Source organism: Gopherus flavomarginatus, chromosome 6 (assembly GCF_025201925.1).
Source record: "Gopherus flavomarginatus isolate rGopFla2 chromosome 6, rGopFla2.mat.asm, whole genome shotgun sequence".
In the NCBI taxonomy this organism is placed as follows: Eukaryota; Metazoa; Chordata; order Testudines; family Testudinidae; genus Gopherus; species Gopherus flavomarginatus.
Genome location: NC_066622.1, coordinates 9836145 through 9861241, shown reverse-complemented (window position 1 = coordinate 9861241; position 25097 = coordinate 9836145). Strand labels below are relative to the sequence as shown.

At 40.9% G+C, this 25097-nt stretch overlaps 1 protein-coding gene across 1 annotated transcript in view; it reads right to left on the bottom strand.

Moving 5' to 3' along the window:
• The window catches only part of LOC127053728 (uncharacterized), a 55019-nt gene that overhangs the window by 12918 nt on the left and 17004 nt on the right, over positions 1 to 25097 (bottom strand). Inside the window, 5 exon segments of the mRNA XM_050958902.1 lie at positions 2598 to 2670; positions 3662 to 3870; positions 11222 to 11461; positions 13018 to 13063; positions 14744 to 14980. Of these exon segments, the coding sequence (XP_050814859.1) occupies positions 2598 to 2670; positions 3662 to 3870; positions 11222 to 11461; positions 13018 to 13063; positions 14744 to 14980 (805 nt within the window).

Sequence of the window (25097 nt, the reverse complement as noted above, 5' to 3'; positions counted from 1 at the left end):
AATCCTCCTCTCCTTACTTCTGCTGTCAAGTTCCGCTGGACCTCTCATGTGTACAAAGACAGAATTTAACACGTGTGCATGCACGCGCGCGCGCGCACACACACACACACACACACACACACACACACACACACACTCTATCTTCTATCAAAAATTGACTAGAGTGTCTTTATAAATGTAGAGATTGATTTTCACCTCAGTGAAGAACCCTTTAGAAAAAGTCTCTTCTCTTCACGGCTCTGTGCGGGTGGGGCTGGGATAAGGGGGCTCATTTCCCTGCTGTTTCACATATTCCCTACTGTTTTGCGCACACAGGGGTGGGGATAATGTAGGTAAAAATGATACCAACATCAGCTGAGTTTTATTTTTAATATCTAATACTATGTGACTGCTTCTTTGCTCAGTGGTTGGGGGGTTTCACCCTGCCCTTGTCACAGGCATATAACATTACTGGGGGGTTCATACACTTGCATATTAGAGAATAGACCTCTTACTACTAAAGATAGTCATTGCAAAAAAATAGGGATCTTAGCTACACCTGGATAACTCAGAGTAACTCCAATAGCATCTGTTCTCTGTTACACTGGCATATATCTGGAATACCTCTGGTGAAGCCATTGGAGATTCTCAAAATGTACACAAGCAAAACCGAACGCAGAATCTTAGCTTGATTATATTGTTTATTAAACTATTTTAGGGAAATATATCTGGGAAACCACAGCCAAAATCCTATCCAATAGGATTAATTCCTCTGAGATTCTCCTCTGCTCTTTTTGTTGTATCTACCAAAGAACTCAACCTACGAAAAATTATCTAGTATTTCTAGAAACATTCCACACCAGTTGGCCAACATACTTAAATAACCAACCAACCAACATATTTATTTAACATTCAGCAGATGGACACGATATGAACATTGTGATTTTCAGTTGTACTTTTAGAACTATTCAGCGGGGGGGAGGGGTAATGCCAAGATTCAAACAGGTTCATGAAGTAAACACATTCCATCTCATCTTAATGACCAGTCTCACCATGCCCACTTGGATTAAAATTCTTTGACATGTAAGTGCACCTCATGCTGCCTTTCCCAAGATATTTTTACTCTAAAAAAACTCTTTTATATTTCAGTAAAGATTGCTATTTGTGATTAACATACTTCAGGGCCAAATTGTCAACTGTTGTTAATGGACATACCACCATTAATACAACCAGGATGTGCTGATTTACACCAGCTGAGACTCTGGCCCTCCGTTTGCAGTTGCAGTAAGATAACGGTAATTTAAATATTCTCTTTGGAAATATCACTCATTTCTTTAAATAAGAGACAGCACTTTTGAACAACAAAAATTAAGAGAGACAACGGTATTTTAACACTCAGAGGGGCAAATCCTCAGCTGATGTAAATTGCCATAGTTCCATTAAAGCCAAGGATTTACCTCACAGCTGTTGCCTAACATTCTATAGTGTCTGTATCTACTATTAACTCTTGCATTGTTGTTAGTTTTCTAATATGAATTGTGGTAGCACCGCAGCACCGGAGTCATGTTCTAGGACCCCATTGTGCTAGGCACTGTATAAAACACATAACACAAGTTTAAAGCTTTGAAGTTCCTTCTTTATTTTCGTTTGTGAGAGTTCCAGTTCTCCATGCCTGGGGAAAGGGTCTGCTCTTGTATTTAACCATAAGTAAAACAGCTGGTAATGACACTTGTAAAAAGATTAACAACATTATAAATGCATTTTTGAAGAAATATTTAAAGTTACTATATAATAAACCGAACAGAATGTCATAGACTGTCAGACTGGGCACAGTAAAAATAAATGTTATTCCCAAGGAAAATAAAAAGACTGAATATTTATGTAACATTCAGCAGATGGAGATGATATTAACATAGGGGTTTTCTGTTGTACTTTTATAGCTACTAGATTTTCTTGTCTAACTTGGTAACCCAAGGCACCATTTGATTTTTGGATTTGGACAATACTGCAACAGATGTCCAGACCAATCAAATAAATTCCTAAAGGGCTATGCTTAATTTGTGTAATTGATCAATTTTTGTTACATGGGCTTCAGTTCACCAGCATGTACCTGCTTCCCAGATTAGTTTAGCAGCTGGGATTTCATTCCATATGTTCCAACAATAGTTTATGGGTTCTTTGATGGCACGGCTGATACAACAGCGTTAGTGGAGACACCTTTGGGCGACATAATGAAACAGAACAACTGGTATTGCAGTTAAGGGTAGTGCAAAGAGCTTTTGGATAGATTGTAAACACTAGCAAAGCACAGTTTTCTGAAATATTATATATTGTGCTCAGATTAATGGGAATTACACCAACACGTTTCTTCCATTATTAATGTGTCAGACTCAAGGAGGGTAACTCCACCTCTTCTATAAAAAAGTAATATGCGCTCTAAAACATGGAGGACAGATAAATGTTGAAAAATGAGATCATAAAATTTTGTAGTACATTTTCCCCTAATACAAAATGTCAGTGATTTACTCCTTCCCAATACAGGTTTAATTGATTCAAACAGCATTGGTAGTAATTAAAATATGGATTCTGAAGCACAACTGTTAGATATCATCACTCACCTATTAAACTTGCCATAGATGCTGTGTTAATTATCTTCCCATATCCTTGCTTCAGCATAATGCGGCCTGCAGCCTGTGACAGAAATTAAAGGAAAGACCAGTGACCCCTTTTGTCATTGTGCTAATAATTACATGATAATAAATTAGTCTTCACTTTTCAGAAGAGTTTATGGATTTTTTTAAAAAGTGCACGATGTAAAAATTTGATATAAAACGGCTGATGCAGAAAAATTTCTATTGTCAATTTAATTCAGCTATTGTGTTGCCAAAATTTTCAAAAGGTGAGTAATAATATTGGGTGCCTCAAGTATTGGGCACTCTAACTGATACCTCACAAAAGGATCTGATTTTCAGCACCTCCCTCTCAAAATCAGGTCTCTTTTTAAGGTGTCTCACAGTGGACACCAATAATCACTAGTTACTTTTGATAATCTTGGCCTAAATGTATACCTGCTTCACAGTGTTGGCAGAACTGAATTTTTATATTTTTATAATTTCAACAGATAATATCAATGGCTATTTTTAAGCATTTTAAAACATTTTTATCTATTTAAATGTTCACAGTTGAAAAAAATTCTTAAAATCTATAATGGTAGGCAATTTGCATTTAGTTAAATTTTCATAGTTGTGGGAAATTATGGGGAGGAGTCTGTTATTTAATGACAACAGACACTGAAATATAAAAAGTCAAAACTTAATAACCATTAAAACACAAATTGTCAACATCACATGTCAAAATATATAAAGTAAATATCTTTAAACTCTAAATAAGTTCTCAGGCAGCATTTTACTTACTTTGCCTATGTAAATTTCAGTTGTTATGGATGGAAATATTTTTTCATTAGTTTGCATGTGTTCGCTGAAATCGACATTTACTGTACTGACAAAAATCTACGATGGCCAAGCCTACAGATACATAGCCAAACTACTATTAACACCCACTAATATACGTTTGATTTTATTATGATAATTAGCAACAAGAATATTATTAAACCTCTGGCTAAGTCAAATGTTCAGAAAACAGCTAAATTTCTGTGGAAAATAGTACAAATCCTCATACTTACTTGGCAGCACAAAAACAAGCCTCGTAAATTAACATTAAAAGTTTTGTCCCATTCTTCCAATGAAGTGTCCTCACTTGCAGAATTCATGTTGATTCCAGCATTGTTACAGGCAATATGAACTGTGCCCCATCTAGCTACAATTGCATCAAGAATCCTTTGCACATCTTCAGGTTTGCTTACGTCTGCTCTCATTGCCATGTTTTTTATCCCTAGATTAAAATAAGATTGCTCAAACAAATACAGGCATTCATAGAAAACAAGGTATCATTTCTTGTGTACCTATTTGCTAATTCTTAAAACAAACAAAACAAACAAGAAAACCAGTTTTATCACCACTGCACTGATGACAGCAAATTATGTGCTATTTATGGAAGCACGATGCACTGGGAAATGAATCTTCTTAAGTTTTTAAGTTTAACTTTTATAGACTGCACTTACTGTAGTCTAACACACAATCAATTTAGCTAAAATCAGAGTTCTGACTCTCCAGTTGAAAGAAGCTTTGAATACTACACCATCTTCTGGTCTAAAGTCTAACTGCAGCTTATCAACTAAAGTGATGGTCATTCCAACAATTCTCTGAGTGCTATGGATCATAAAGTGCATCACTTTCAGATGACGGTTATTAGCTCATAAACAAGATAAAACAGAGGAATATTTTATCTGTTGTGCTGCAGATGTTTTTATAGTGAACCCCAGATGTCACAGAAATCGAAGCAATTTGTCAGCAATAAATATCAGGTTTTTAGAGTTTGGAGTGTACATATTTCTGTAATGCGTAATGGTGTATGCAAAAGCCATCCAGAATTATAGCTATGATTTAAACATGAAAATCTAAATATTCAAAGTTATGGTGCACACAGTAACTAATTTAGTGCCATCGCAGCTACACATTAAAGCACAAAAGTTAATATCATTAGTAAATAGCTGTAAAAGTACCCTATGGATGTGAAATGTGACTATTAAATTTGCTTTTACATCAATAACTTCGCATATCTTGCCTTTTGCACATGTACAATCTCAATTAAAAATTATTCCAATGCAGATTTTGCATTTCATGTTTTATTACTACATATGCTAGAAAGTTGATTTTTAAATAAAACGTGAAACCTTATTTTTTCCTAAGGCTCCAATCCAGCAGAACACGAAGTCAATGAAACTACAAATGTGTTTAATGTTAAGCATGTGTCCAAGTGTTCTGCTTGACTGGGAATTAGTTCACAGGACTGTAGGCAGCCATTATAGTTATAGCACAGATGAGCATTCTGTGAGCAAGAAACAAGGGATATGGAAGAAATTATATATTATAAATAGGATCATAATAGATCTGCTCTCATATGGTTTATTAATAAAAACAGGAAATAGTCAATAACTGAAAAATGAGCCATATAATATGCCAAAAAGGAAAATGTCTAGTCTTTTCCCAAGAAGAAATGTTTTAATATGTCTTCTGAAGCATTATAGGAAAGCCCACAGGGTCTTTTTAGGAGGGGGCGAGGAGCTGCACCTTCCAATATTATATATCTGTATATATATGCAACTATACACAGTAATATCGAGTGGATCAAGCTCTGGCCTTGTGCAGAAGACATCTGAATTCTAGTGCCAGTTCTGCCAGTGGCCAGTTGTAACGTGGGTGAGTCACTTTGTCTCTTTGTGCCTTCCCCTGCCCCATCTGTAAAATGGAGATAAGGATACTGGCATCCTTTGTAAAGTGCCTTGAGATCTATGGATGGAAACAGCCTGTTTACCGGATAGATACTATTATTATTAACCTGTACTCCGACACTGCTGGCAGAAGATGTAGAGAACTCCACAAGGTCCTGTCCCTTACAGGGATATCAGAGCTCTATAACTATATTAAAAACTAGCGTCTTTCAACAAGGCAACAGACACTGGGCTAGATTCACATAAGAGAATTCTCAAAAACCCCAGCTCAGCTGCCTCCAAACTCTGTGGGTGCCTAATTTTGCTCGGCACCTACATTTTTGCAGTAGAAGTCCCTAGGTGCCTGTATTTCTGCCAGTGGGCTCGTACATGTGCATGACAGTCCCACACTAGGTGTCTGGACACCTATGCCCCCAGAGCAAGGCATGAACCTGGGGGAAGATCAGCATTCTGCCACCAAACTCACCTGTGGGCAAACTCAGAGCTCGCCTGCCTGATCAGATCAGGCGACCATAGGCGAATTTACACACAAGAACATAAGAACGGCCATGCAGGGTCACACCAAAGGTCCATCTAGCCCAGTATCCTTTCTTCCGACAGTGGCCAATACCAATGCCAGGTGCCCCCGAGGGAATGAACAGAACAGGTAATCATCAAGTGATCCATTCCCTGTTGTCCATTCCCAGCTTCTGGCAAACAGAGGCTAGGGATACAATATATATTCTTTTATACAGTGTATGTGATAAATACACTGAAAATATTCAAAATTATCTAACATTTCCATCTACTCCTAAATTGTCTTTTAAGTGTGTAAATAACTGGTATTACTATAATCTTTTCATTGCTTTTATTAACTTTATAGGCTAACATGGGTATAAGTGTGTACCAAATTGAGACTTTCTTTTCCCCTCTAATGAATACATCACAAAGAGCAGGTCAAAAAAAATAGAAAAATGGGAATTTAAAAGAATGCATTGGCTTCTCAGAATGTTGTTGTAATTTTTACTTTTTTCAATATGTTGGGTAATGGGAAAACATTCTTATGCTATAATACTTGCCAAAGCCCCCATAAAACTGATGAAAATTTGCATTGAAATCGACAGGTTTTATGACAAATTTTGCTGAAAACTCAAAAATCCAAAAATGCTGACCATCTCCATTGGCATATCTGCTTTTGCTTACATGCTAACAGACTTGGTCCATTAGTTGAAGAAGTAGAGTCTCACGCTTTTAGGTCCAAATATCTGCCTTTCAGTCCATGCATATGACCCAACAACCAGGCTATTCATTCTTCAACACCTTGGTGCCAATGTGCTGAGGTGCCAAAAATATCTCCTTTGAGGAGTAACTGGTGCCCTACACCACTCAGGATTGTCCATTGACCTATGTTGGTTTGTCTCAAACCTTATATATATATGTAGCAAAATGTAAACATATTCCTATGTTATCACTAGTCCTGCAATCCGATCTGTGGAGATGGACCCCTGTGCCTGCATGGAGTCAATCTGACTGCAGTGGAGATCCAGCCACATAGATAAGATTGCAGAATCGAGGCCTTACCTTGTATTCATAGATATAAAGATGATTTTTTCCCCAGAGTTCACCCTGTTTTACACTACACAGAATTTCATCAAGATCATTTTTGCCACCTCTTTTTTGCAACATTTCCCAGCATCCCGACTCCCACCAGTGGTGATACATTGCTAGAGTTCTTTTTCCCCTCGGCTTAAAATAAAAGTATTTTGCGACAAAATGAATAATATTTTTGCTGCTATGTAGCGATTGTGGAGAAAAGATATTAATAATTATCAAAGCCACCCTTAAATCAGGAAATTCAATGCCTAACTTATTGGTCTGATCTCCCATTGATGTACCATGTAACTCCCATTAAAGTTAACAGGACTTGTGCGCATGCATCAGTATGAATAGTCCCCTTATAGGATCCAAGTATCACATCAAACAATTAAGAAATTCTGTTTTCCCCAGGTACATATCCCCAGCTGCCATTAATGCTAATGGGAGTGATATGTGAGCATCTAGAGAAGGACTGAAATGTGATTTCTCTTTAAAAATAGTCTACCAAATTTAGCCAGTACTAATCATATTCATTAAATTGCTCTAGAGCCTGAAAAGGTAAAGAACCCTCTTAAAATAATATACTAAAAAGAAAATTAAACAGTTAGAAATGTAGTCTTAAAGTGGTAGCCCAGCTCTGAGCCTATAAATCCAAGACAATTCAGAGTTAAAGCTAAAGTTGTCTATTTAAGTCCTGATGCTGCTGCAGATGTTTGTTGAGATGAGCAATTTCAGGCACCTAAGCAGTCCCTGTTGATTATGGTCATTCAACATACATGAGGGCAGCGAGACTTCCCTGATGCACAAACTCATGGGAGTGTTTGCAGGATTGGGGGCCTTAAAATGTATGTTATGGGTCAGTTTATTGCAGAATTCTCTCAAAGCTCTAGATATGGCATGTATAATGTCAACAGACTCCGGTTGTTGGTGGGCAGGATCAAACCTGGGACCACTGGAACTAAATGCATGAGCCTCTCCTGCATGAGCTAAAAGTCACATGTCTCTTAGCCAAACCTGTAGTAGACTCACCAATCTCTAGCTGGGTTATATACCACTAGAGGAGGACAGAGCATTGCACAAAGCAGACATGGGTTACACATGCACTGCATGTTGAACAGTTTTTTCTTCAACAGTGGATTAACTACACGGAGTTCATGGAAACAGCTTTCCAGTTAAACCAGCCAAAGACACAGCTGGAAAGGAGTGAAGCACTTGATTTAGTCCTCTGTGGCAGTGACTGTCTTGTTATGTGTGTATACATCCGCCCAGCACAAGCCAAAGACTGGGATTGCCATCTCTCTATGTCTAAAACTCGTTCTGGGGTGATGGCACCACTAATGAAGGCAGCCAAATGTTCCTTGATACACAATACACAAAATGCACAAATGTAAGGAACTCTTATGATTGATCTTTTCAGAATCTTTCAATGTGTGTTCCAATCAGGTGATGATGCAGGGCAGTGTTTCTCAACCTGTCAAGCTGGTGATCCTTTCATTTGAAATTGAAAACTCCCTTACAAGTTTTACTTTTATTTTTATAGTAAGTGCATCTGTAATAAACTGTATAATTTACACGAGAATAGAGCTGGTCAGAACATTTTCAACTAAATGATTTTCATCTAAATATTCTGTTTCATCGAAGCCAAAAATTTTTCATGGAGACGTATTGATTTGGAACAAATTTGCAGTGGAAAGGTTGCTGGGGTCCAGGATGGACTCTAGGGTCACTTCTGAGAGAGATTAAAAATCTGGACACTTTTTTTACAAAAATTGACATTTTGGACACAATTCAGTTTTACAAACACTTTTTAAAAAATTGTTTTCATTCCAATGCAGGTCAAAAACAAATGTCAAAACTTCCAAGTTGTGACAAACTGAATTGTCATCCTCCAGCCAGTTCTGTTTGAAAGGTTGACAGTGAATTCTTTACCTTAAAGGGCAAGGATGTGTGGGGAGTGAGAGATGGAGGTTTTTCTCCTTGCTTTAGACTGTAATAAAAAACATCATGCCTTACTACCACTCTGGTTGCTTTCTGTCAACCCCCTAGGAGACACAAACCCTTGGTTGAGAAACACTGGGCATCAGTTGAGGAAAGAATGATAAACTCCTCTGCTGAAACTGTCCCAGAGAAATGTTAAACTGGGCATCCAAAAGGAGTTTGCCAACAGTCAAAATGTCACATCTCCAACAAAGTCTCATGTTTCCCTCAAAATAACCCATTTTCTTCAGAATACCCTGCTTGATACATATAATCTAAGCGTGAAAGCATGCCCAAAAGGCTAGTTAACTTTCAAGGAGTAGCTATGGTGTTCCAGGATCCTATACCTACGGTGCACAAGAACATGAAACTTTTTTAGGAAGGAAGAATGGGATATCTCAAGGACTTTGTTCTGATCTATAATGACCTAGAACTGAACTGCTCTGGATCCCACTACAAAGTCAAAGATCCAATGACCAGACCCTATAATTAAAGCCTTACCATTAGACTGGTATTCAATGACCTAGGCAAAATGAGTCTCACATTATGTTTCTGCTGCATAAACTAGCACCTTTTTAACAGTCTTACTGGAGAGACCAAGGATGGTATAAACATGGAGTCTAAACCACTCCTTTCTCTGACAGAGATATGCCCTCAGGAAATGGCCTGAGGCACTATGGCGGGACAGTGGAAGGAAGTTTTATTGCCACTGCTTGCATTGTAACAGTTCTGCAGAAGAACCAAATGGATTATGGTGTTGCAATACTGCAAACGTACTTTTCACAACCAATTTTCATTTTAGAAGGAAAATTTTTACTTCAGCTAATGCACCACAGAAAAACTCACCTAGGTTCTCCCTGCAGTAGTATACAGTCTATTGCAATATCCGTTTACACAAATATTAGAATACGGACCCAGATGGCAGCATCCCACTTTCCTGAATGAAGCTACATCTTTGATGATATTGAAGAATCTGATGTAGCAGAAGGCTTGGATGTACTTTCACAAGAGGAATTCTAAAATGAGTGATACTTCATCTCTTTTCTCATTAAAACTCTGTTTCCAATTGTCTCTGTTTCCTTTATGAATATAGCTCAGCTTTATCATATTTGCAAATGTCTTTGGAAAGAAATTGAATTTTATGTCCTATTGTAGTAAGAAAAACACAAAATGTAAGTGGTTTGTAGAAGCTTTCACCTATTGTTTGGGATTTTACTTGTGATGTCATGTCAGTATTGTGTACTTATATCTGACCTCTATGCTTTTCACTCATGCACGTTTTGAGGAAGTATGGCCAAAGTTTTCAAAAGTGGCTATTGATGATTTTGGGTGTCTCTAAAAAGATCGGCACTCAAAAATTAGGCGGCTAGATTTTCAGAAAGCTCTGGCTATCCTGGCCACTGAAAATCGGGACCTTTCAATGGGTCCCAAATTCGGCAACCAAAATCAGGCAGTCCTGAAAATCTTTTTTTTTCCAGTATGTTTATGTCTGGCATATGCCTCAAAGCTGATCCCCATTAAAAATGTCAGGCGTGATCAGCATTGCTTCTCTTCAGCCCCTTCCCTAGCTCCTCTCCTTACTTTCTGCCCTGTGAACAAATCATTCCTCAATGATGGTTACGCTATGATGCAGTGAGCGGAAGTAAAGACACACTCACAAAGCCTGCAGCCTTTTCTCAGGCAAAATCCTCAGGAAAGGTAATGGGTTCTGAACTAAGACTTTGGCCTACAATTATTAGTTATACAGGAGACAGATTCACGCCATAAGAAATATTATCCTATGCACCCAGGATATGTGTGAAAGGAGAAGCTGTGGTTGGGATATGTACTAAAGCGTGCATGGGCTGTGTCTGGCTTTTCTTTATTAGCTACATCTTAAGTGTCTTAGCTGCCACATGATATAATGTCTGGCACACTTCTTTTTCTGGATGATTGATGTGTATTATATACCACTTATTAATAAAAGATTAATATTCTCTGTGCCCATCAGCCATGGCTCAGTTTCCTTCAGGTATCCCAGATAAAGAGTTTTATATGGGGTAATTTGCTTTCCTGGTTGCACTTACTCTGTGAGGTAACACAAGGAGGCAATGTGACATTGGTTATTGCTTGCGGAGGTAGTGCTAAGATGCTGTGTGATGCGGCTATGGCATGTGTGTCCTATTTGGAAATTCTTTCCTTTGCTATTTGACTTATTTTGCATCAAAACTCAACACAAAATATTCTCCAACAGGCTGCCAGCTACGAAAGTTTAAAATAACAAAGCACACAGACATTACAGGTATGCACACAGTAGAAGTGCATGTATAAGAGCAACCAGAGAATTAGTACACTGCTTACCTTTCAGGCTGAGCTCTTCTGCTACCACTTCTGCCTTTGCAAGTACCAGATCAACAATGGCAACCTTAGCCCCTGCTTCCCCTAATGCATGAGCAAAGGCTCTTCCTATTCCCTGACCTCCACCTGTGACATAGGCCACTTTGCCATCCAAACGCAGGCGATCAAGGATGTGACATCTTTTATAGCCCCAAAAGACATCATCTTTCACCAGTTCTTTCTGTAGCAAAACAGCACAATGCACTGAGGGTCAAAATTCAGTTATGTTAAATCCATTAGCCTTCCCCCCCACCCACCCACACAAATCACAGAAAATTAGGGATGGAAGAGACCTCAGTAGGTCATCTAGTCCAACCCCCTGCCCAAGGCAGGACCAACACCAACTAAATCATCCCAGCCAGGGCTTTGTCAAGCTGGGCCTTAAAAACCTCTAAGGAAGGAGATTCCACCACCTCCCTAGGTAATCCATTCCAGTGCTTCACCACTCTCCTAGTGAAATAGTTTTTCCTAATATCCAACCTAGACCTCCCCACTGTAACTTGAGACCATTACTCCTTGTTGTGTCATCTGCCACCTCTGAAAACAGCCAAGCTCCATCCTCTTTGGAATCCCGCTTCAGGTAGTTGACGGCTGCTATCAAATCCCCCCTCACTCTTCTCCTCTGCAGACTAAATAAGTCCAGTTCTCTCAGCCTTTCCTCGCAAGTCATATGCCCCAGCCCCATAATCATTTTCAGTGCCCTTCACTGGACTCTAATTTGTCCACATCCTTTCTGTAGTGGGGGGCCCAAAACTGGATGCAATACTCCAGATGTGGCCTCACCAATGCCGAATAGAGGGGAATAATCACTTCCCTCGATCTGCTGGCAATGCTCCTACTAATGCAGCCCAATATGCCGTTAGCCCTCTTGGTAGCAAAGGCATACTGCTCAGGTGTGTTAGGGTGGGGGGTGGAATGTGCCGGGAGCTGTTCCTTCCTGCCCCATTACATTGGAGCAGAAAGTAGGATTGAAATCAGGCTGCCCAATTCAGTGAAGTCCAAATGCCAGCAGAGCTCTCAGCTCCAGAGGGGGTATGGTGGGGCAAGGCAATGAGGCAGAATGGCTCTGCTCTGCTGCTGAAAATTTCACTGGATGCTCTAGTTACATAAGTGTAGGGTAGCACACTTCGCAATGAATTCCCTTGCGTGCCCAGGGGTCATCATGAATGTTAAAGGCATAACACCTCCAAAGGAACAATGTACCTTCAACCCCTCCACTACGGTTATGTCTGTGGCTGGCCTGTGCAAGCTGACTTGGGCTCTTGGGGCTCAGGCTGAGGAGCTGTTTAACTGCAGTGTAGATGTTCAGGCTCGGGATGGGGCTGTAGGACCTGCAAGGTGGGAGGCTTTAATCCAGGGAACAGTCTGGGAGGGAAACTGGGTGCATATTGCATAGCGGACATGTAAAGGGATAGGGTAGGAGGTGGGAAATGGCAGGGTACTGTAATCAATGATACAAAGAAAACAGCTGGCTGCCCCACGGCACACTATAATTTATGATATGCCTCACTCCGATACTTGTTTCTTTTATGATTCTTACTCTTTAGGCAATTACTGGGAAAAGTGATGCATGCAAGATCCATTCTTCAAACGAGATTGTCTCTCTAATGGGTAGAGTGAAAACAAAGGATGACATCCTGGCTCCAGTGAAATCACTGGGAATTTTGCTACTGACTTCAGCGAGGGCCAGGATTTCAGCCATGCTGCTTATGGAGAGAAAATACACACCTTTGATTCAATCACCCTATCTGCGTGTGCACGGCTCCTTCGGATGACACTCATTCCACCTTGCACAGGTAAAATAACCTGGAAAAACACAAGTGTCCAAATCAACACTGAAACATTTCAACTTCAGGAGACATCACATTGGGCCTAAGCCAAAGCCCAGTGAACTATGTTGGAGAGTGGACTTGGACTTCAGTGGGCTTTGGGCTAGGCCCATGCTGGGTATTATGGTGGTTTTCTCTTTGCATGTTGATCCCTGCACCTGGAAGTCCCTTCCTATTCCAATCTGACAGTCCTCCATGTTACCTCAGATTCCCATTCAAGACTCACTACTTTTACAAATGCTAGATCGATAAAAATGCCATTTTGTCTTCCAGTTTTATAAACCAAAGACAGCCTCTGGGATTTCCAGTGCATCTGATTTCGATTGTCTAATGAGATTTTATGTTCTTTGGGACTTGTACCAAAATCACTCTTGGAGCTTAATAATTAATAAACAAACAAACTTTTAATACTCTCTGGACAATCTTACATACCACTGTTTATGTACTTCTGTATATTGCTTACATTTTACGCTCCACCACTATGATTGGTGGGTCTGAAATAGTGACCTGGTGTCATTGTCTAGATGGCAACCATACCTTAGTGAAAATGACACAGCATCTTGTAGACTCAATGCCACTGTCCAAACACAAGAAAGGAAGATGTGCAGGCTCGGTACCAGGGTGACTTAGGGCTTATCTACATCACAAAGTTGCAGCGCTGGTGAGGGGGTTACAGCGCTGCAACTTAGGAGGTGTACACATCTGCAGGGCATCACCAGCGCTGCAACTCCCTGTTTGCAGCGCTGGCCGTACTCCCGTTTTGTCTCGGGTGTAGAGGATCCAGCGCTGGTGATCCAGCGCTGGTAATCAAGTGTAGACACTTACCAGCGCTTTTCTTGACCTCCGTGGAATAAGCAGGTATCCCAGCATACCTGAGGAAGCCTCTGGTAATCAAGCTGGTCTCTTTCCCTGGTTTGCTCTCGCGTTCCCCGAACCCCCGAGCAAGCAGGTCTCCTTCCCTGCGGTTTGCAGGGTGGTTCGGGGAACGCGAGAGCAAACCGCGGCGAAGCTGGTCTCCTTCCCCGGTTTGCTCTCGCGTTCCCCGAACCCCCGAGCAAGCAGGTCTCCTTCCCTGCGGTTTGCAGGGTGGTTCGGGGAACGCGAGAGCAAACCGTGGCGAAGCTGGTCTCCTTCCCCGGTTTGCTCTCGCGTTCCCCGAACCCCCCTTGAAGCCGCCCAACAGCGCTGCAGTGTGGCCACATCTAACACCACTTGCAGCGCTGGTTGCTGTAAGTCTGGCCACTCTGCAGCGCTGGCCCTATACAGCTGTACTAATACAGCTGTAACAACCAGCGCTGCAAAATTGTAGATGTAGACATACCCTTTGTGGTTAAGAGTAAATTTCAGGGCCTGGACAGCTAAAGTGAAGGCAATTGTTCTTGATAACAAAATTGAGCATGATGATGCACAGTATGAACCATCTGGATCTAGTAAATCATGCTTAGTGTTCCACTGAGTGAATAATATAATGACTCTGTTTTGGTTCTCTTGCATACACCGCTAGAACTGACCAAAGTATTTTTCTAGCATGGCCACTACTGTAGGGAATAGACAGCAAGAGTGAGACAGCCTACTTCCAGGACTCTTAAAAAACAATACTGCTGAAGCAATTTCATAGACGCTTACAATATCAATATACTAATTGGATAACACTAACCTGCTCAACGCGAGGGTCTGAATTAATTACATTATTTAAGTTTCTGACAGCTAATATATTTTCATCAGATATGTTCTCCAGGTAGACTTGTCCTTTCATGAGAGTATTCTCCACGCAGATCACTCCATCCATTCTCAGCAAGTGGTTATCCATGACAAAGTTGTAGTAGTTAACAGCACTTCTTTGAGCAGCATCAATAAAAACTATATCAAAGTGTTCACCCACAGCCACTAACTCCTGGAGAAAAATAAATGATGTCAAAAAGTACTGTTTCTATGCAGGTGGAGGGTCTTGGAACCTTCATATGAAATACATGAAAAACACCTAACAGAAAATACTATTTTAAAGTAATATTTCTAATCAAAGGTCATTTCTGCTTGAAAGCAACTTTTTGATTTACAGCAAGCAAGGTAGAACTGGTTGAGATGCTTCTGTATACAAGTTGCCATAGCTATCTAAATACTATCTATCCACACAGATAGGTCAAGCCCTTCAAATTCCCCCTACCAGTGCCAGTACCCACATCTGTGTGAACAACTGAATCCACAATCTTTTAATACCTCATAAAGTACCACTTTCCCAGATGTTTATGAGTGCTTGTGTTACAAGGCAGAGCAAATACAAATCAAGATCTCTTGCGTTGGCTTAGAGCAGGGGTCGGCAACCTTTCAGAAGTGCTGTGCCGAGTCTTCATTTATTCACTCTGATTTAAGGTTTCGTGTGCCAGTAACACATTTTAACATTTTTAGAAGATCTGTCTATAATATATAACTAAACTATTGTTGTATGTAAAGTAAATAAGGTTTTTAAAATGTTTAAGAAACTTCATTTAAAATTATATTAAAATGCAGAGCCCCCCGACTGGCGGCCAGGACCCGGGCAGTGTGAGTGCCATTGAAAATCAGCTCGCTTGCCGCCTTCGTTACACGTGCCATAGGTTGCCTACCCCTGGCTTAGAGGCACATCTGTACCTCCTCACTATGGGGTGTGCCTGCATTTATATTCAATACATTTTATAAAACTGCATCTAGCAGGGAATATATGATGGAATTTTCACACATTCTCAGTGTTGACTTAACTCTATTGAAGTCAACAAGAATTTTACTATGGACTTCAATGGCAGCAGAGTTAGGCCAATGCTGAATGTAGCAATACACAACAAGGAAAAGATTTTTGAAGAGAATTTAAAAAAAACAACTCATGAAACAAAGGCATAAAGATAGTGAGGGAGTCTATCACAACACGTCCAAGCACCCAAGTCTACAATTCCTGATTAACATCTGAACAATGCCATTCTAATGGGTGTGACCCTTGCGCGCGCTCTCTCTCTCTTTATAATATAGTCATACCATCATGCACCCACCGTCTGTGTTTTGGTAAATGGACAGGTTAGGAGACTGCTGCTGGGACACCACATCTTTTGTTAGCAAACTTGGCTTATGTCCCTGGCATGGTGGCTTATGAGATTAGTAGACTCTCTCAAGCCTAGCTCCTGGTGAGTTGTGGACCTCTCGCAGAAATTTCCACCATTAGTAGAAGTAATTGGCACCCTTATTGGCACTGTAGCAAATGGGACAAGAAACGGAACCAATTCATGAAGAATGAATCACCCTGTAGAGATGATACATCCAGAACAGCACTGAGGGCCATGGGTGGGGAAGTTCAGAGAGCTCGTATTGCCGCAGCCTGTTGTGGGGATAAACATAAGCCTTCATACTCCAGGGCTGTCAGTGCAGCACTTTTCACCAACTCTAAGGACTAGCTCATGGCATTCCCACAGGCCCAGAGTAAAGGGAAGTGCACAGCTGTGCTGTCCCAGAAGTAGACCAAGTGTCACAATTCAGTCCCTAATGCCTCCTTTGCATGAGCTCAGCTGTAAGGACCTATGCACAGTAAAGGGTTAGCAGAGTGAAAGCTTCACCCACTCCTGCTTGTGCCTGCCCACCTATATGGGAGATTGCGTAATAGCTGTCAGGAGTGCCTATCCCTTGCTCATTTTGGTGCACGACAAAGATAACCCACATAGGTGAGTTAGGGGGCATCTCACACCCCATTAATCTTCTGCATAGTTTGTCCCAGGGGTCATGAATTAACCCTCCATGTACGTTAAAATATAGTCAGGGAAGTTCCTTCTTTCCTGTGCCAGTGGTTATTTTGTACATGTCTATCATGAACGTTCTTATTTGACTTCTCTCTACACTAAGCAGACATAATCTTTCAATCTGTCTCCATATGGAAGTATCTCTGGACCACTTCTATTTCTATCCTATATCTTTTTGAGATGTGTTGACCAGAGCAGAACACAATATGCAAGGTGAGGGCATACAACTGATTTACACAATACAAGACCTTTGACATTATTTTCTATCCTTTTCTTCAGACACCCTACCATTTTATTTTGATCACCACCATATACCGAGCAGATATTTGCACTGAGCTATCCACAAGACCCCTGGCTTTTTTCCTGAGTGTATTCAGTTGTTTATAGAAAGCAGTAATGTGCAAGAGTAGTTAAAATTATTTGTTCTAATGTGCATCTCCTTGTACATGTGAACAACTGATTTCTTCTGCCAACATGCTGCTCAGCTACCTAGTTCTGGTAGGTCCCCCTGGACTTAGATACAGTCTTCTCTACTCTTAACTAACCTAAATAATTTTGAGTCATCTGCAAAATGTTGCTACCTCACTGTTTACTCTTGTTTCCAGATTATTAATGCACCATCATCTCACTGTTCAACTTTTTACTATATTGAACACTGATCTTTTGTTCCTAGCTCTTTGATTCTTTCTCCTAGCCAGATTCTGATCCAGGACAGGACTGTGCCTCTCACCCATGATTCTCAGTTCCTTTGATAGCATCTCTAATGGTTTTTTTGAATGAGGTAGTGACCATGCTGCCATGGAGCCTAGAGGAAGTTCAAAGGCACAGTGTAATGGCCCTTGCCTCTAGTAGCTCCCTAGAGGCTACTACAGGTCTTGGGAGATTTCTGGGTTTAGGAATGAACCCTGTCTACTTCCAAGGGTGAGCAAATCCCTCTGCCTCCCACCAGAAGAACTGGGAGGAATCGCAGAGGGTACAATAACCTGAACAGAAGACCCCTCACATACGTAACTTTTGTTGCTCTGGGTTACAGCACAGACACCTATACAGAATATAAAAGAATCAAATCCTCAGGATTGGATGCCACACACCTAAAAGTGATGAAGAAATTTAAGAATGAAGCAGCTAAATTGGTTCCCAAAATATGCAATCTCATTAAAATAAATGATTGTTATAGAGCAGTGGTCTCCAAAGTGGAGGATCCTTCAGGGTGCATGGCAGGAGGAGCACCGCTGGAGCAGCACCGCTCTCCTCCACACCCTCGGCAGTCGGGGTATTTTTTTGCGCTTTGATAGTTTGTCCAGGAGCAGAGGATGTGTGCTCAAAATTTTTTTTACTGATGGGGTGCATGATCAAAAAAGTTTGGAGACCACTGTTATAGAGGATGCTGATACTGATTATGATGATTGGTGACCAGGTGGGTGGTCTTATAGATTACCTGTGTGGTGACTGCTGCCCTCTCTGCCCAGAAAGCTGCTCTGGGACACTCAGAATTTAATCTGGGGCCATTTGATCTGCAGCTGCATGTGTTTCAACAATGCAACATTTCACCCATCTACCTAGAGCAGATTTAAATTCTTTTAAACCTTGGCATTTAGACTAAAAGGAGACTAATGACGTTTCCCTGGACTGATTGTTTCTATCCCAGTAAATCTTAACAGCACTTCTCATCTCCAGCTTTTTCTCTGTCATGTTAAGACTTTGGGCAAAATGAGGAAGAGCGATATCCTGTGATGTATGAAAGGAAGAGTTAACCTTAATAACAAATGACTTTGAAGTATGAAGTATTGGCTTATCCTCCTGGAATATGTAGCAAGGTTCATGTCTTCTGGTAGAGATTTCAGAAACTCTTCTGAAAAGGTGATTCGGACCATCAAGCATGTATTTATGGTGAGAAAATATGGGAAATTAGATAACGCCAATGCAGATGGATGAGTTATGAAAGCTCAATGCACCATGGTCTGGTCAGAGGTCAGGAAGATAAGCCTGATTGTTAGTATGGATAGACACACTGCTATAAGGCACTTAGATAGCATTGGAATGTCTACCAGAGACATGCTTGAGCTTATATTTATGACACTTTTTACTGTTGCAATATAAGATATCAGATGTAATTGCAGGAGATCTTAAGACCAAATCTAGGCTATTTTGTAATAAATCCAGGAGATCTGGGTTATCTGGTTTCCTGGAGGTGATCTTGTTATCTTAACACTAATAAGAGACTTTGACTATACTCCTACATAGGCCGAAGTAGTGGAAGGTCTCTGGGAGGCTAGGAAGGTCACTGTTATTTTGGGAAAGTATCTCATCTTGTTTAGGCTTGTTACTCAGTAGCCAAGCAGTCAGGTTCAGATAATCTGGGGAGGGAAAGAGGGGCAATCCTTTGAATAAGAGCTTGCTGGGAGGATGGATTGAAGGTCCCTTGAAAATTCCACTAGGTCTGAGAACCATTGCCAGTTTGGGTTGACTAGAATAACCATTGTTTCCTCCTTTTTGATTTTTCAAATTACCCTTCTTGCTACAGGAGGAAGACATGCAGAAGTGGATTTAGCCTTCTCTGGGCCAGAGCATCTGTCCTCAATGATTTCTGGTTTTCTTCCCTAGTGAAGAAAAAGCTTTTTGGCATTTTTTACTGAAATAGGTCTACTTGGGGATTGCCTAGTGCCTTGGATATCAACTGGATTTATTCATGATTCAGACATCAGTCTGAGATCGTTACCTGCTGACAATTTATCTGCCTTTGTGATCCCTTCTATGTGGAATGACCTGTTGGAACAGCTTAGGTTATTTAGGTCACTAGCTTAGGGACAGATATAATTATTCTTTCTCGTGTCTTAGTCCAGAAGAATCCATGAAATTCCTTCTTGCTCAGGTCTTCCCTATAGCGTAATCTCTGTGCATGAGATCAGAAGACACAAGAGCTGGCAATAAAGATACATGGATGACACTCACTTTTGTGTCACTGCGGCTCTGTATTTCAGTGATCATCTCCTGCCTGGGGGGACTGTGGCCCTGTCGGTCTCTGATGAAGCTTTGGAGAGGAGAGAGGATGCAGAGACCTCAACAAGCCATCCGGTCTCTCACCCCCTTCCACTGGCAGAGTGAGTCCTATGGGCAGGGAGCAGTTGTGGCTAAGATCCCCTGAAAGGTACCACTTAGCCATTGGCTGGTTCTATTTGGGCAGGATTTAAACAGAGAGAAGGAGCTTAGTATAAGCTCTGTTTGGGGAGCAATGCACACAAAATATTGGTACTGTAAGGGAGCGGATAGGATTGGGGAGTGGGGGGGAATTCTCCTCACTATCATCCCCAGAAGTATCTTTAAAATATGGGATTGCAATGGGTAGAGAAGGGTTGTGGCCCGACCCAGGACCCCTTGGGCAGTCTGACCTGTCTTTTACTATTTGCAGGAAGAGAGGTGCAGCCAAAGTATCTTGGAATAGGTGAGAGGCTGAGACCCAGAAGGAAATCATCCGTCTGCAAAACATTTGACTGAAACCCATTTGGGAACAATTTCTGTGCAATCCCCGTCTCTCTGCTACAGAAGCATCAAGACAAATTGTCTTAATCCAGAGTTAGTTTGGCTGCCTGCAATTATTGTTTTTTTCTTACAGTAAATAACTATTTCTTTTTTTAAAAAATCATAGAACCGTGTAGTGTATTGAAAGTACGCTGGAAGACAACATGTTAAAGAGCATAGAACTATTGCTAGTTACGGCAAAAAAAAAAAATTAGAGACAAGACACCCTGAATGAGCAAATGAATGAATCTTCCACCAAATCTTATTTAAAATCTGATGTAATCTTGATTGGAACCACGGCTCACTGCAAATACCTCCAGACTCGCTCAGCAGAATGACTGTACAGTTTCTTTGATATGGATCGTATAGTCAGTATATTCTAATAAAGATAAACTCCAAACTCATTACCTTTGATACACCTTGTTCTTGACCTAAATGTAATAGTAATTTTTCCTTAGGGTACATGATATACATGAAAAAGTTCAACTTCCTTTTAAAACACCATTAGAATATTTTACTGTATGTGGACATACACTCTGGTTACTCCTAAATGCTATTCTATTGAGTACAGTTTATATTCACTGGCAAAGCTAAATCTCAGGGGAAGCTAGAGAGGGAATGCAATTTCTAGTAATAACAGCTCACAACAGTGAATACTATCCACTTATCCCCACAATTTCCAGCTATTTTGGACTCCTTTCTGAATTAACCTTTCATATCAAAAGGAGCAATTCTGCACACTAGAGACTCCGACACAATTTCATGCATAATTTATTCACTCAGTTCAACATTAAACGCAGAGTCCTTGACTTTGTCAAGGTGGATTCTGTTGGCAGACTTCACAAGCAGCAAAACAGGAGAAATGAGATCTGCAACTCAACCTATTCACCTATTCTCTCTAGTAAAGAAGCAGCGGGTGGGGGGAGAGAAAAAACCCGACATGGTTGCACAATGCCCTGCAATCAGCGCAATCTTCTGCAAGCACGTTATTTTTTTTACGTTGTATTTTAGATTTTGAGACAGACATAACAAAAACAACAGACTTGAATCATTTCCCCTGCACGCTGCATTCACCTTGGGCCCGATCCTGCATTCTTTATTCAACAAAAACTCCCCCATAAGCCAACGGGAGTTTTGTATGCAGGATTGGGCTCATTATGTACAACCCTTGCATATGTGTGAAGGCATGTTATTCAGCTAGAATACCGCACATCCGAGTATTTTTTTGAAAGGGCTTTGTTTGGAAATGATTCTGGAGTGTCAATGTGAGCATCAGAAGTCTGAACACAAAAAAGGAAAGCTTCCATGCTTATTTCAAAAGAGTTTAAAATTATTGAAGTCGTGCATATATGTATGCAATGTACCTCTTTTTTCCCCCACTCGGAAAGAAATGTATTTTTGGTCATTCATCTGTACCAAATTCAGGACCTAAGAGACTGATTTTTCATGCAAGCAAGTGGATTGAGAACACCTCATGCTAGGCTACCACTGCCTTTTGCTGCCTATTTTCACTTGCACCTCAAGCAGGTTTGAACCAAGTATTCAAATGTGAAAAGGCTATTGCATTACTATTATAATACAGTATGCCTCTTCCATGGACAGATTTGTATATGCCAGCTACCTGCAGGAGGTAGTTCCCTACATAGCCGGAGAATCCATTCAGAAGTGGTAGCTACATTTCTAGGAAAGATTTTACTGCACTGCACATAAAGAGCTGCAGGTGAGAAGAAGTAGCCCAAATGCATTAACAAACATGCAGCTTTTCACCATAAGCAGCATGTATATCTCAGGTCCTGCTCCAGCGAAGCACTTAAACACGTGCTTAACTCTAAGTTTATGAGTACACCCATTAACTTTAGTGGGAGTACTATGCTAATCTAAATACTGTACAACCTGGTAGCATTCTGAGGCATGGATGGAATATATAGTGCTCAGAAAATATGCCAGGCAGTCCTATTAAAGATGACTTCAGCATGCATGATGTATCTTCCCAGTGTTGGTGGCATGTAGTGTTCACAGAGTTGATTTCTACCTGCAGTGCTGAGCAAAACAAAGTCATGCAATAGGATGTGCAGAGCAGGTAATCTTTGACAAAGGGACTAAGTAACTTGCTACATTTATATGTCTAAGTAACTAGAGGGAGAGGCTTTGGGAAGCCTGCATGGCGGGATATATGTATCCTCTGTGCTCTGCTGCATGGAAGCTCCGTCACAGCAGTAGAGAGGGCTCTGGGGATGGGGTGAATTAGGAAAGCTGTGGGAGCATGTCCAGTAGGGATGACCTATATGGATCAAATTTGCTGAATAACTGTGGGCACAGTTCCTGTGGAGACTATTGCAGATTATGGGCCACAGTAACATTCAAGGAGAATTTTTTTTGCCACTCTATGACTTGGGAGTCAGGACGATTCTGTCTCCCATGACCCCTGTGGAGCATCTGTGAAGAAAACTAATTTATTGGGGCTCTGCCATGGAAGAGAGCATTTGGGCTGAGCTTTCATCTCTTCATAAGTTTAAGACCATAAGGGACCATTACATCATCTAGTCTGACCTCTCACATATTAAGACATTAAATTTCACCCAGAAAATCCTATGCTGAACCCAATGACTTGCTAAACTAAAGCATTTTAGCTCTCAGGAGACTCATCTATTGTGCACCACCAGCAGAGGACAGGAGAGAGACTTAGGCACCATCAGAGCCCAATGTCACCAGAAGGGAACTGATTAGGTGACATATGTCCTGATGATCCTACCAGGCAACCCATGCTACATTCTCCGTAGGGAAACAGAAAACTCCCAGTGTTGTCAGCCCATCTGACCCACAGGAAAATTCCTGGTGGTCAGTTAGACCCTGAGCATATGAGCACGACACACCGATCAGGCACCTAAGACAGTGGATTCTCCATACTATCTCAGAGCACCGGTTCACCACAACAATTTCTATTTCTAAGGTTAAAAGGAAGAAGCTAACACTCATCCCATTGAGCACCTGTGTAAGGTACACAGATATCTGACCACTTCAATAGAAGAACAACATAACAAAAAACATCTTTTGGCTCTAAGAAGTCAACTCGAGCTGCACATAGGCATTTTCAGCTCTAGTTTTTACAGATTTACCTAAAAATGTCACTGGGATTTTCACAGCTGCCCAATGGAGGTTAGAGGCACAACTCATCAATTTCAAAAGGCATTGGGCACCTAAACCCACCCCATTCTTTATAAAATGTAATATCTTTTCCATGAAAAATATGTTACTGTCATTACTGCTGATTTAGAAGAGAAAATAAGCAAAGAGCAAGTAAAAAATCACTTAGAAAAGTTAGATGCCTGCAAGTCACCAGGGCCTGATGAAATGCATCCTAGAATACTGAAGGAGTTAATAGAAGAGGTATCTGAGCCTCTAGCTATTATCTTTGGGAAATCATGGGAGACGGGGGAGATTCCAGAAGACTGGAAGGGGGCAAATATAGTGCCCATCTATAAAAAGGGAAATAAAAACAACCCAGGAAACTACAGACCAGTTAGTTTAACTTCTGTGCCAGGGAAGATAATGGAGCAGGTAATCAAAGAAATCATCTGCAAACACTTGGAAGGTGGTAAGGTGATAGGGAATAGCCAGCATGGATTTGTAAAGAACAAATCATGTCAAACTAATCTGATAACATTCTTTGATAGGATAACGAGCCTTGTGGATAAGGGAGAAGCGGTGGATGTGATATATCTAGACTTCAGTAAGGCATTTGATACAGTCTCGCATGATATTCTTATAGATAAGCTAGGAAAGTACAATTTAGATGGGGCTACTATAAGGTGGGTGCATAACTGGCTGGATAACCGTACTCAGAGAGTAGTTGTTAATGGCTCCCAATCCTGCTGGAAAGGTATAACAAGTGGGGTTCCGCAGGGTTCTGTTTTGGGACCGGTTCTGTTCAATATCTTCATCAACGATTTAGATGTTGGCATAGAAAGTACGCTTATTAAGTTTGCAGATGATACCAAACTGGGAGGGATTGCAACTGCTTTGGAGGACAGGGTCAAAATTCAAAATGATCTGGACAAGTTGGAGAAATGGTCTGAGGTAAACAGGATGAAGTTCAATAAAGATAAATGCAAAGTGCTCCACTTAGGAAGGAACAATCAGTTTCACACATACAGAATGGGAGGAGACTGTCTAGGAAGGAGTATGGCAGAAAGAGATCTAGGGGTCATAGTGGACCACAAGCTTAATATGAGTCAACAGTGTGATACTGTTGCAAAAAAAGCAAACGTGATTCTGGGATGCATTAACAGGTGTGTTGTAAACAAGACACGAGAAGTCATTCTTCCGCTTTACTCTGCGCTGGTTAGGCCTCAACTGGAGTATTGTGTCCAGTTCTGGGCACCGCATTTCAAGAAAGATGTGGAGAAATTGGAGAGGGTCCAGAGAGGAGCAACAAGAATGATTAAAGGTCTTGAGAACATGACCTATGAAGGAAGGCTGAAGGAATTGGGTTTGTTTAGTTTGGAAAAGAGAAGACTGAGAGGGGACATGATAGCAGTTTTCAGGTATCTAAAAGGGTGTCATCAGGAGGAGGGAGAAAACTTGTTCACCTTAGCCTCCAATGATAGAACAAGAAGCAATGGGCTTAAACTGCAGCAAGGGAGATTTAGGTTGGACATTAGGAAAAAGTTCCTAACTGTCAGGGTAGTTAAACACTGGAATAGATTGCCTAGGGAAGTTGTGGAATCTCCATCT